The sequence below is a fragment of the Mobula hypostoma genome, chromosome 13 (genome assembly GCF_963921235.1).
Source record: "Mobula hypostoma chromosome 13, sMobHyp1.1, whole genome shotgun sequence".
NCBI lineage: Eukaryota > Metazoa > Chordata > Chondrichthyes > Myliobatiformes > Myliobatidae > Mobula > Mobula hypostoma.
The window spans coordinates 57,786,642-57,800,516 of NC_086109.1; the positions used below are offsets into that span (position 1 = coordinate 57,786,642).

At 40.8% G+C, this 13,875-nt stretch overlaps 1 protein-coding gene across 1 annotated transcript in view; it reads right to left on the bottom strand.

The window, feature by feature from the left end:
- The window catches only part of adam10a (ADAM metallopeptidase domain 10a), a 171,164-nt gene that overhangs the window by 73,631 nt on the left and 83,658 nt on the right, over positions 1-13,875 (bottom strand). Inside the window, exon 4 of the mRNA XM_063065742.1 lies at positions 2,317-2,475. Coding sequence (XP_062921812.1) covers positions 2,317-2,475 — 159 coding nt within the window. The remainder of the gene's footprint in view (positions 1-2,316; positions 2,476-13,875) is intronic.

Below are 13,875 nucleotides of genomic sequence, written 5' to 3' on the forward strand. Positions count from 1 at the left end.
GGGCCGAAGGGCCTGTACTGTGCTGTACTATTCTATGTTCTAATACAGTTTTATAGTACTGTAGTATTGGTATTGTTCTGATTTGTTCTCTATTTCATTTAAATACATAATTCGTTACTCAGTTAAATGTAGTTTGACTTTTTGATACCTTTTCAACTATTTTCCTTTAGTGAAAATAAAATTTTGTGCTGGGGATTCTAAAATAAGCCTGATCTATCTTCCTCAAGTTATACTAAGCCCAAATGATTCTTGAAGGATGCTAAGGGAAATAGAACCAACGCAGGTTAAAGAACCAAGTTGCAAATCTCAATGCTTAATTGAATGTTGGACCAGTCTTTAGTGTAGTATCCCTCACAAAATGATTTGTCAGAATTTATTAAGGTCTGTATAGAAAAGATGTAGCCAGTTTTAGATTTCATTCTCAATGTAAAGTAGAAGATTTGCACTCCTTACTTACATTTCTATATTATACCTTAGGGTTAAAAATGCAGGCAAGTTTCTTCTATGCAATCAATTCCTTTCTGGTTGTCTTTTCAATTTTGACCAAAAACCATAAGGCACAAAAGCATAATTAGGATCATTCAGCCCATCAAGTCTGCTCAGCCATTCCATCATGGCTGATTTATTATATACCTGACAACAACTCCCATTCTGCTGCCTTCTCAACATAACCTTTGATGCCCTGACTAATCGAGAATACATCAAGCAACACACATCAAAGTTGGACGAGTCCTAACAAAGGGTCTCGGCCTGAAATGTCGACTGTACCTCTTCCTAGAGATGCTGCCTGGCCTGCTGCGTTCCCCAGCAACTTTGATGTGTGTTGCTTGAATTTCCAGCATCTGTAGAATTCCTGTTGTTTGAGAATATATCAATCTCCACTTTAAATATACTCAATAAATTAGCCTCCATGGCCTTCCTTGGCAATGAATTCCTTAGATTCATCACCTCCTGGCTAAAGAGATTCCTCCTCATCTCTGTTCTATGGGTGGCACGGTAGCGTAGAGGTTAGCACAACGCTTTACTGTACCAGTGACCCAAGTTCATTTCCCACTGCCCGTAAGGAGTGCGTACGTTCTCCCCATGACTGTGTGGATTTCCTCCGGGTGTTCTGGCTTCTTCCCACATTCCAAAGATGTACTGGTTGGTAGGTTAATTGATCATTGTAAATTACCCCATGATTAGGTTAGGATTAAAGCACAGAAATACTGGGTGGCGAGGCTCACAGGGCCAGAAGGGCCTATTTTGCACTGAATACCAATAAAATGAATAAATAAATAAATGGGTGCCCCTCTATTCTGAGGCTGTGCCCTCTAGTCCTAGACTCATCCACTATAGGAAACATCCTCTCCACATCCATTATGTGGGCCTTTCAATATTAGGTAGGTTTCAATGAGATCACCCTTTGATGAAGTCTTCTAAATTTCAGTAACTACAGGCCCAGAGCTATCAAACACTCCTCATACATTAACCCTTTCATTTCTGGAATAATTCTCATGAATCTTCTCTGGACCCTCTCTAAAGCCAGCACATCCTTTCCACCTTTTCTTAGTTGGAAAAACTGCCCAAAACTGTTCACAAAGTGTAGTTTGACCAATACCTTATAAAGCTTTGGCATTACATCTTTGCTCTTATATTCTAGTCCTCTCGAAATGAATGCCAACATTGCAATTGTCTTCCTTACCACAGACTTAACCTGCAAGTTAACCTTTAGGAAATACTGCACAAGGACTCTCAAGTCCCTTTGCACCTGTTATTTTGAATTTTCTCCCTGTTTAGAAAATAATCTACCCTTTTATTCCTTCTACCAAACTGCACGACCAGACACTTCCATACACTACATTCCATTTGTCACTTCTTTACCCATTCTCCAAATCTGTCTAAATCCTTCTGCAGCCTCCCTGCTTCCTCAACATAACTTGTCCCTCCACCCATCTTTGCAAACTTGGCCACCAATCATCAATTTTGTCATCCAAATCATTGACATATAACGTGAAAAGAAGCTGTCTCTACCCAAAACGTCGACTGTTTATTTATTACGTAGCCTGACCTGCTGAGTTCCTCCAGCATTTTGTGTGTGTTGTTTTGGATTTCCAGCATCTTCAGATTTCTCATGTTTGATATTAAATTCCTGTCAACTTCAACAAATTATTTGAAATCAAATTCCTCAAGTTACAGCCTTTAAACTGATTTAAGTCATGCATTATGTAAAGAATGCATTCACGTAGTGCATAATAATCTGATCATTTGAAGAAATTAATGCAATTCTTGCATTTCAGTCAGTTTCAATTACGCATAAAAAGAGAAAACACTCACTGATATCATCTTCATGGTAGATCACAGAGTGGAAAGGTGGCTTTCTGTCTTTAAAGTATCTTTCTGCTGGCTCAACATAGAAAGTGCCCTGGTGGGTCTGGACAAACCCTTCAAATCGTCCATCAACTATTGATCCATGGCTGAGAGATCCTTTCTCACCTTAAAACAAATAAAGGCATCAAAATTAAATAGTTTTGCTTTCACCTTTCTTTTGCCATTTAAGGTTTACCAGAAGCCCAATGAAGTGAATTTCTTGATTATTTACACATATACTCTCAATAGATGAGAAATTGATGAAGTAAACTCTATGGTGACACTCTAGTGAAAAGCAACACATACAAGTGAAAAGTGAAAAGCTAACTTCCATCATCATTACAATATGAATATGAATATGAATATGTGCAGCATTTTATCAAAAAACCTTGCATTCTACTCTTTCAATGCAGGTACCATCAACACATTGGAGTGCTTGGTAAAGGAGTTATTAATATAGAATGACTGCGCAAGGGAGAAATGATGGCTACTGCAATTAAGAGACTTTCTACTATTTTCAATTCACTGTTGATTGAACTTCGTTTACAAAATTTATAAAGCAGTTCAATCAGCAAAATCATAATTATTCCCCATTTAATCTTAATGGGGAAAAAAAGATAGTCAGCTCTGAATACAAAGGAACTGTTACATGCTGGACTCCAGACCTTTGGAGTATCAAACTCTCAACAGATAGTTAAACAAAAATACATAAACTGAGGCTCTCATTTGCATGTAATTCAAAGTATGATCACATCTTAAATAGCAAAGCACTACATGAAGGAACTGCTTGAAATTCTGCACTTGGTCACAGGAGATGACAAGAATGGATTGATACACATTTGGTCAAATTGATGGTTTCAAATTCCTTAAGGGTTGACCTCTTCCTAACTACACAAATTCAGACAACATTGAAGCTTGGGTCTCGTGTTTGTCTATTCCCAATTTACTTTGTCCAATTATCACTCACTGTTTGGCCCATTATACAACAATTTACTGCCAAGAATACCTTTTACTGGATGTGATACTGTAAAAGGAGAGAATGGGTGAACAGTACAGAGCCTGAATTTAGCAGGCCAGCTCTGCCTGCTGAGAGATAGTCAGAGATTCAGATCAGTTCCAGAGTAATATATTGTAAGTAATTCAACCATGGATTAGGTTCACATCCACACAAAGCTCCAGATGCATACTGGAACTGGTGTAAACCCTGGAAAAATTGACCAAACCTAGTGCTGTTCTGAGCCAATATCGAGAGAGTGCGCAGTGAATCAAAATGATCTGCAGACTTCAATAAAAGGAGCCGAGTTTGAGCATGTGACCTGTGTGCTAACCCTGGGAACTTCTATTACAGCTTCCCCCACCCCCTCCCCCGAACATGTATTCTTCCACTGTTTTCTCAAAGCTCATCCGTCCAGATACCAACCAAAATGCTGATATTTTTAAATGTTTCAAATGTTGGTGCAAGTAAATGCTTTTACTTACACCAACACCCCATGGCAACACAGCACTTAAGTGAGGTGCATTATGAAGTTGATGATAAATAGTTTGTCTCAGTTAGAAACACTGAAAAATGTTTTATGCAATGATTTAGTAATAGTCCATATAATTACTTCTTATGCACAGCGTCTGGGGATGGGAAGCCTGAAACCAATGCAATTAAAAAAATATATTTTGGGCCACTCCCTCCATAAACAGATCTTTTCTCCAGGCTGCCAAGAACACCAGGAATGTAATCTCATGACTCACTCATTAACAACATCACACATGCCTTTACAAACCGATATTAAACTTAAAGCAATGTATTTTACTTTATACTTTATTGTCGCCAAACAATTGATACTAGAACGTACAATCATCACAGCGATATTTGATTCTGCGCTTCCCGCTCCCTAGATTACATATCCATAGTAAATATTAAAAATTTAAATTATAAATCATAAATAGAAAAATGGAAAGTAAGGTAGTGCAAAAAAACCAAGAGGCAGGTCCAGATATTTGCGGGGTACAACCCAGATCCGGGTCAGGATCCGTTCAGCAGTCTTATCACAGTTGGAAAGAGGCTGTTCCCAAATCTGGCCATACGAGTCTTCAAGCTCCTGAGCCTTCTCCCGGAGGGAAGAGGGATGAAAAGTGTGTTGGCTGGGTGGGTCATGTCCTTGATTATCCTGGCAGCACTGCTCCGACAGCGTGCGGTGTAAAGTGAGTCCAAGGACGGAAGATTAGTTTGTCTGATGTGCTGCACAGTGTTCACGATCTTCCGCAGCTTCTTCCGGTCTTGGACAGGACAACTTCCATACCAGGTTGTGATGCACCCTAGAAGAATGCTTTCTACGGTGCATCTATAAAAATTAGTGAGGGTATTAGGGGACAGGCCAAATTTCTTTAGTTTTCTCAGGAAGTAAAGGCGCTGGTGGGCCTTCTTGGTAGTGAACTCTGCTTGGTTGGACCAAGTCAGGTCATTTGTGATATTGACCCCAAGGAACTTAAAGCTTTTGACCTGTTCCACTTGCGCATCACCGATGTAAATGGGGTCGTGCGGTCCGCTACTCCTTCTGAACCATGCCACCAGGTTCTTAATTTCCTCTCTGTACTCAAACTCATCATTACCCGAGATACGGCCTACAATTGTGGTGTCACCAGCAAACATATATTGAGTTTGATGGAAACTTGGCTACACAATCATGGGTGTACAGTGAGTACAGCAGGGGGCTGAGTACACAGCCTTGTGGGGCATCGGTGCTCAGAGTGATTGTAGAGGCGAGCTTGTCCCCTATTTTTACAGCCTGGGTCCTGTCTGTGAGGAAGTTCAAGATCCAGTTGCAGGTCTGAGTGTTAAGGCCCAGGTTCCGGAGCTTAGGAATCAGTTTATTTGGAATGATGGTATTAAAGGCAGAGCTGTAGTCAATGAAAAGGAGCCTTACATATGTGTCTTTATTCTCCAGGTGTTCTAAGGAGGAATGTAGGAATTCAGTGCACAAACCCAACCATTGCTCTCTATCAGTCCTTCATAGTAACACTTTATCAGAGAAAAGCAAAAATACAGCATTCAGTTTTAATTGTTCTTTTAAACAAAGTACAATTAATATGTTTGGGTTAATAACATGAAACCAAGTTCTAATTTTAAAAATAGATATAAGATTCATTTTCATTATGATAGGATTTTTTAAACAAACATTTAATACGGTGAACTCTAAAGTAGCCTGGGTTAAAATAATCACCTCACATACTTCAGGTGCATTCAGACTTAGCCTATGGAAACTTACTGGACTCAAGGTGAAGACTGTTTTATGGCAGAAATTTTTGTTGTTAATTGCTTAGGTCAAAGTCATTTAAAAAAACTAGGATGTTCTTCTCCCTCTGGGTTAACTGTACCTTTTAAATGTGGTTAATTGAATCTCTTAAAACTGTTCATCTGACGTTAAACAGACCATGAATCTTCAGCCAGTACTATGAGTAATGGAGATTCCCAGCAGCAAAACAGGTAAAATAATAACCTGTGATGTATTAGATCCTTCGATAAGAAATCACTCATAACTGATTTCCCAACTGTGACTCAATTTGCATCCATTTCAAATTAATACTTTTTCATAGAATATCATATTAAAAGTCATTATCTATTACCTTTGAAATAACACTCGGGCTGTGTGAAAAATGAGAACAATTAAAATATAAATAATGTAAGAATTCATTTCAGTTCCCAAGGAACAGTTAACAAGTCATGCAAAGGACAATGGGCCTCCAGCCCTGCACTTACAGAAGATATCATTCACTCATTTGCATTGTCAGCAAATACTATCATACTGAGGTTATTAAACTAAAAAATATTATAAATAGTTATTAAAAACAGAAATAAAAACAGAAAATGCTTGAAACACTCAGCATCTGTATGAAGAGAACCCCATGTCAGAACTGAGGAGAGATAACAAACTAGTACTACAGTAGCTTAATGGTTAGCACAGTGCTATTACAGCTTGGGGTGTCGGAGGTCAGTTTCGGTGTCCTCTGCAAGCAAGTTTGTACGTTCCTTCCCGCGTACATGGGGGTTTCCTCTGCAAGTTTGTACATTCCTTCCCATGTACATGGGGGTTTCCTCTGTAAGTAAGTTTGTACGTTCCTTCCTGCGTACATGGGGGTTTCCTCTGCAAGTTTGTACACTCCTTCCCGTGTACATGGGGGTTTTCTCTGCAAGCAAGTTTGTGCGTTCCTTCCCGCGTACATGGGGGTTTCCTCTGCAAGTTTGTACACTCCTTCCTGTGTACATGGGGGTTTTCTCTGCAAGCAAGTTTATACGTTCCTTCCCATGTACATGGGGGTTTCCTCTGTAAGTTTGTACATTCCTTCCCATGTACATGGGGGTTTCCTCTGTAAGTTTGTACGTTCCTTCCCGCGTACATGCGGGTTTCCTCTGCAAGCAAGTTTGTACACTCCTTCCCGCATACATGGGGGTTTCCTCTGCAAGCAAGTTTGTACACTCCTTCCCGCGTACATGGGAGCTTCCTCTGTAAGCAAGTTGGTACATTCCTTCCCATGTACATGGGGGTTTCCTCTGCAAGTTTGTACGTTCCTTCCTGCATACATGGGAGTTTCCTCTGTAAGCAAGTTTGTACATTCCTTCCCGCGTACATGGGGGTTTCCTCTGCAAGCAAGTTTGTACACTCCTTCCCACGTACATGGGAGCTTCCTCTGTAAGCAAGTTTGTGCGTTCCTTCCCGCGTACATGGGGGTTTCCTCTGCAAGTTTGTACACTCCTTCCTGTGTACATGGGGGTTTTCTCTGCAAGCAAGTTTATACGTTCCTTCCCATGTACATGGGGGTTTCCTCTGTAAGTTTGTACATTCCTTCCCATGTACATGGGGGTTTCCTCTGTAAGTTTGTACGTTCCTTCCCGCGTACATGCAGGTTTCCTCTGCAAGCAAGTTTGTACACTCCTTCCCGCATACATGGGGGTTTCCTCTGCAAGCAAGTTTGTACACTCCTTCCCGCGTACATGGGAGCTTCCTCTGTAAGCAAGTTGGTACATTCCTTCCCATGTACATGGGGGTTTCCTCTGCAAGTTTGTACGTTCCTTCCTGCATACATGGGAGTTTCCTCTGTAAGCAAGTTTGTACATTCCTTCCCGCGTACATGGGGGTTTCCTCTGCAAGCAAGTTTGTACACTCCTTCCCACGTACATGGGAGCTTCCTCTGTAGCAAGTTGGTACATTCCTTCCCACGTACATGGGGGTTTCCTCTGCAAGTTTGTACGTTCCTTCCCGCATACATGGGAGTTTCCTCTGTAAGCAAGTTTGTAAGCTCTGTAAGCGCGAAGGAGCAAGTTGGCACACTCCTTCCCGCGTACATGGGGGTTTCCTCTGGGTGCTCCAGTTTCCTCTCACAGTCCAAGTACTGGTTGGTAGGTTAACTGGTCATTGTAAATTGGTAGGTTAATTGGTCATTGCAAATTGTCCTGTGATGAGGCTAGGGTTAAATCTGGTGTTGCTGGGCTGTATGGATCATAAGGCCATTAGGGCCTATTCCACGTTGTACCTCTATATAAATAAAAAATAAAATAAAATAGTATTGCGCTACAAGGAAAGTGAGAGGGACTGATAGGAAAAAGGGAGTATCTCTGATGGGGTGAGACTAGGGTGAGACTAGGGTGACCCTGGACAGGTGATTTCATTAACAATGAATAATTAATGAGGCAGCATATGACCTACAGAAGATGAGATGTTGTTCCTCAGCCTTACACTCATCTATGTTATAACTGTACAGAAGGCCCCCAAACAGGGCAGGGTGGTACCGAGATAGGGAAGTAAGCCTCAGAGCTCCACCTTTAGACACCTGTCTCAATGTCAAATTCCTCAACCTCAAGAGACACACTAACAACAGGAATTCTGCAGATGCTGGAAATTCAAGCAACTTTTATGTGTGTTTCAAGAGACACACTTTCCATTTTGGAGAGTCAGCTATTGTTCTCTCCATTAGAACACCCTGATCTGTTGAGCAAGATCTGCTGCACTGTATATTGCAATTCTTCCATTCCTTTGCATCCTCGCTTTTACAGTTTTTAAATAAACAGAGGGTCACATTCTCCCTCCCAGATTGCCCTTTAACCGATCAGCCATATGAACTTGTTTACAGCTTGTCCCATGGCCAACCTGGCATGCCATGGAGATATCCCGTTAGTCTTAGCCATTCTTCAACTTGATACAAACTCGTTTCTCCCCCGTCCGCACCCTCACACAGAGTTCTGACAAAGAATTTTCAACTTGAAACTGCTTCTATTTCCAGATATTAATTGACCTGCTGAACATTTCCAGCATTCTGTTTTCAAATAAGTCACTAGTTTTGGATTTAACAATCAACAATCTTCATAATAAATCGCTACTTCATTATCAGAATGGCCAAGAAGTCCCAGATAAACATGCACTCCTCTCAAGTGCAGAAGTCCAGGACATAATGACAGGCAATTGCTGCATCTCTATAAACATTCATCCATTGGATTCTAAAAAGTCTTCTTTTAGATTTGGATTCTAAAATCCCAGGTTCGCTGAGATTCTGTAATATTACATAAGGGAATTTTAAAAAATGCTTCTCAGATCCTCTAACTGTTGCAGCCTGATAGAACTGCCTTCAATCACGATTCCAGGTTCGTCCATGAGGCCACAAAAGGGAAGATACTTTACTAATTATATTGCTTTGGTTTAGTTTGCTTATCTTTAAAGCAATTTATGGATATTGATTTTAAATGTACTTTTTAAATAATTGGAAATATTTATTTAATTTTAAATAGTTTGCAATGTCTTTGAAATTTAAGTTAAAAATCAGTTTTCTCACCCAGCAAATATTTGGCCCTAGCTTCTCAAAGCTTCATGAAAAAAGGCTTCAGCACCACACCAGCTGTAGTCCAGTCAACACCGAGCCAATACTGCTGGACTTGAGCCCAGTTAAGTGAAGGGACTATGAAAACAATTTCAGGTTGTTGGTCTTGTCCAGGATGATCTGGATTGCTTACATCTACTGGGATGGGATTTGACTGATCCTAAGCGGTCCTTACCAAGGCAGATGTTGGGAAAATATTTCCTGACATAATAATCTAGAACCAGGGGAAGCAATTTTAAAGTAAGTACTCCTCCATTTCAGATGGATCAGGTTGAAATTTCCCTGAAGCTATAAATCTTTTAAATGCTTTTAAAAGATAGTGGAAGCAAGGTCTTGGAATATTTTTAAAATAACGACAAGGAGAGGATGAAAACTTACCATAGTTGGAAAGAAAAAGTGAAATTGAGATTACAGATAGATCAGCCATTATATTAGTATGCAGCAGCGCACGTTTGAAGAGCCAAGTGCCCACTCTTACTCCTGACTCATATCACCAAGTATAATGGCATGATTTACACTCACTGCTCAGGACTTTAAAAAGAACTTCTGCACTCTCTTGTCAAAGCTCATAACATAAAATTCTAGGATCTAACAGCACTGTCTGAAGACCAGGCACCATTTTTGCAGTCCAAGTCCAGATACAAGATTGTCAAAAGGTTCAAGTGTTCAAAGCAACAGGTCTGAAACGTCCACTGTGTTTTTTTCCATAGATGCTGCCTGGCCAGAACTGAGGGGAACGGCCGCTTGAACTCAGACCTTCTGCAAGAGTGACCACCGCGCTGTTGACCTGCAGTCTGCTGAATGCTGCCAACCTGCCTACTAATGGCCACCAACCCTGTGCCCTCTATGTGGAGCAACCACTAACTGCCTCCGCTTTTGCCCCGACGCTTCAATCTTCTTTGACACTTTGAAATGGAGTCAATCATGGCTCCGCATTCCGTCTCTGGTCTTCTGCACGAAGTAGCCTGTGCTCATGGTCCTCTCCAGGGACAGCAGAGCTCTAGATCATTTGGTCGAACTTCAAACCGCATGCCCCAGGCTCCAACAGTCTCCAAAACACAATCAAAACAAAAAGAACAAGCGGAAGGTGTAGTAAGTGAAATAATTGAAGAGATTGACTATCTGAAAGATGTTGCCTGAGGAATCATTGTTTGCTGATGCCATCTTGACCGGAAGTTCTTTTTCTTCACCAGTGGAGTCAACACCCCAAGACAACCCACCTTACAGGGCAGTGAATGCACCATGAACTGCAGTAGTCCAAATGTACTTCAGTAGCATCTTCTCAAATACATTTCAGAGCCTTCTTATCGACTGCAAGTTCTATTGTTGATAACCAGATATTAACGATTGCTTTCTGCACTCCCCCCGCCCCACGACACAGATGCTGCTCAACCTACTGAGTTCCTCCAGCAGTTAGTTTTTGAACCAACCCAGGCTAAGTAAACCAATCACACTTCTTGCCTTTTGCCCTACAAGCAGCAGAGCAATCAGCAAAGCACATTGCTCAAAGGCATTACTAATTTCTGTTCAACTAGATGAAAATATTTAAATTACTAGTGTGGCAAGGGTGTTGATCTATCTCACTCCTATACACCTCCTCAACACCACCAATAGCTGTGTCATCAGCAAATTTATCCATAACCTTTGAGCTGTGCTTAGCCACACAATCGTGGGTGTAGACAGAGTAGAGCAGTGGCCCAAGAATGGATCCTTGAAGTACGCCAGTGTTGACTGTCAGCAACAAGGAGATGCTATTTCCAATCCGCACTGACTGTGGTCTTCCAGTGAGGAATTCAAGGATCCAGTTGCAGAGGCCCAGGTTTTGGAGCTTGTGATTAGTACTGAGGGTATGAAGGTGCTGAACATGGAGCTGTAATCAACAAACAACAGCCTTAACGTAGGTATTGCTATTGTTTGGATGATCCAAGGCCGAGTGAAGAGCCAGTGAGACTACCTCTGCCGGAGACCTATTGTGGTGATAGACAAATTCCAGTGGATCCAGGTCCTTGCTTAGGCAGGCGGTGATCCTGGCCACGACCAACCTCTCAAAGTACTTCATCACTATAGATGTGAGTGCACCAGAGCGGCAGGCGTTGAGGCCGTTCACCCTGCTCTTCTTGGGCACTATTATGACCGTCGCCCTTTTGACTGCAGCAATGAGAGATTGAAGGTGGCCTTAAACACACCCGGCAGCTGGTATCAGTGTCCTACCAGGTACATCAGTGTGTATGGGGTGGATGGGTCCTGACTAAATATCAGGAAATGCCAATAGCGATTACAGTATATAGCTTCTATCACCCAAGACAACTCCACCTTCACGTAGGACTTAGGTCCAGGTGCACCCTGTCTCGCTGAAGGAGCTCTATGGCGAGTGTTTGGCGCAGAAAAATAACCAGACCAATGGTGGTGGTGTCATCTAAAATCACTGAAGTCTTCGGCAGCAGGGAGATGGATACCAAGCTTCGATGGAGGATTGTCTTTGTACAACAATAGCATAGGTTGGGTGACATCTAGTGTATGATTCCCAATTGGGAACACCAGTAGAGACCAAATGCTCTAGTTAGGTGAGCATTGCGGCAACAGAAGGCAACGGCAAACCACTGTTGTAATTTCTGCCTAGTCAATCATGGAAAGAAACAAAAGAAGGAAATCAGACAACAGCGTGAATGGGGTTGATTCTAATCAACAGAACAACACCTCGCTTGGTAGGGGTAGTCATGGGCTGCAGGTGACACCAGACCGTCATCCAGAGACTTTAAGCATAGGGAAAGGCTAAGGACAGCAATATGGAACATCTGTACACTTTACCAGAAAGGAAAGTTGGACAACACATTAAATTAAATGAAAAGGTCAGAAGTTGATATCTTAGGCCTGTCAAAAATTAGATGGACCGATAGTGGCAAATTCACTAAGAATAGTTCTCTGATAATGTATTCTGAAGGTCAACAGCATATGTATGGAGTTGGAATTATTTTAAACAAGTATCAAAATGTCTTATGGGATATTGGGTGATATTTGACCGGCTGCTTTTAGTTAAATTAAGCGGTAAGCCTTTTAACATTAGCATAATCCAAGCCTATGCACCAACAAATGATGCGGATGAAGAAGATATCAACAAGTTTTATGAAGATCTCGACAGTGCTTATGAGCAATGTAAATCTCAGGATATAAAACTAGTCATGGGAGATTTTAACTCCAAAGTTGGACAGAAAAGGGCTGATAACATCATAGGACTTTTGGATTAGGGGAGAAAAATGAAAATGGAGAAAGGTTTACTGATTGGTGTGTCAGAAACAAGCAAGTGATCACCAATACTTGGTATAAAAACCATCCACGTAGATTGTGTACTTGGATTAGCCCTGGAGATAGAACAAGGAATCAAATATCATTACCATCAATGAACGCTTCAGAAATAATATCACAAATCCTAAAGCTTACCCAGGAGCAGACTGTGATTCAGATCACCATCCAGTAAGTATATATTGGGAGAATTTAAAAATGATAGCATACTTAAGCAACAATTCAAAACAGTTGTAGAAAAACACCTCAACGAAAATGAAACAACACCTATTTGGAACAGATTCAATCAACAGTGGAGGTAATTCCAGTACAAGAAATCCAATACACCAACAAGGGGTGGAAAACCCAAGAAATTTTAGATCTGATGGAACGAAGAAGGTTAGTGAAGAATAATGAAGTGCAATACAGAGAGCAAGACAGACCAGACAATCGTGCAATATTGCAAAGGAAGAATGGCTGAATCAAAAATGCAATGAAGTAGAAGGCCATATTAACAACAGCAAAGAAATCCACAAGAAAATTAAGGAAATTACTGGAATTAAGAAAACCTCCTCTACAGGATGCATAAGATCAGCAGTCGGATCCATACTAACAGATCCAGATGAAGTATGTGAGAGGTGGATTCAGTATTTAGAGCAGCTTTTTGAAGATAATAAAGGGGAACCCCCAGATATTAAACACCCTAATTCTGGCCCACCTATTACCAAAGAAGAAATAACTAAAGCAATGAAAAGCATGAAACATGGTAAAGCCATTGGACCTGTTGAACTTTCAGCGGAAATTATACAAGCCCTAGAAGATCTGGGCACAGATATTCTTTTTGAACTGTTTAATGGCATATATGAGTCTGGTGTATTGCCTGACGATCTCTTGAAATCAGTATTTATAACTCTGCCAAAAATTCCTGGAACTATTGACTGCGAAAATTATAGAACAATCAGTCTTATGAGTCACATAACAAAGATTTTATTCAGAATTGTTCTGAGTCGAATTAAAAACAAGTTAAGGCCAGAAACTTCTAAACTGCAATATGAGTTTATTGACGATAGAGGAACGAGGAACGCAATTTTCATACTACAAGTGCTTTCAAAAAGGGCAATTGAATATCAAAATGATGTCTTTTTATGTTTTATTGATTTCACTAAAGCATTCGACAAAGTGCAACATGAAAAATTATTTCAAATTCTCGCTAAACTAAACATAGTCGAAGGGACCAACAACTGCTTCAAAATTTATATGGAACAAACGGCGGCAGTAAAAATTGGTAATATAAGCAGTTGGACTAAAATTCAAAGAGGAGTTAGACAGGGATGTGTTGCCTCACTGGAATTATTTAATAGCTATAGTGAAATGATTCTCAGAGAA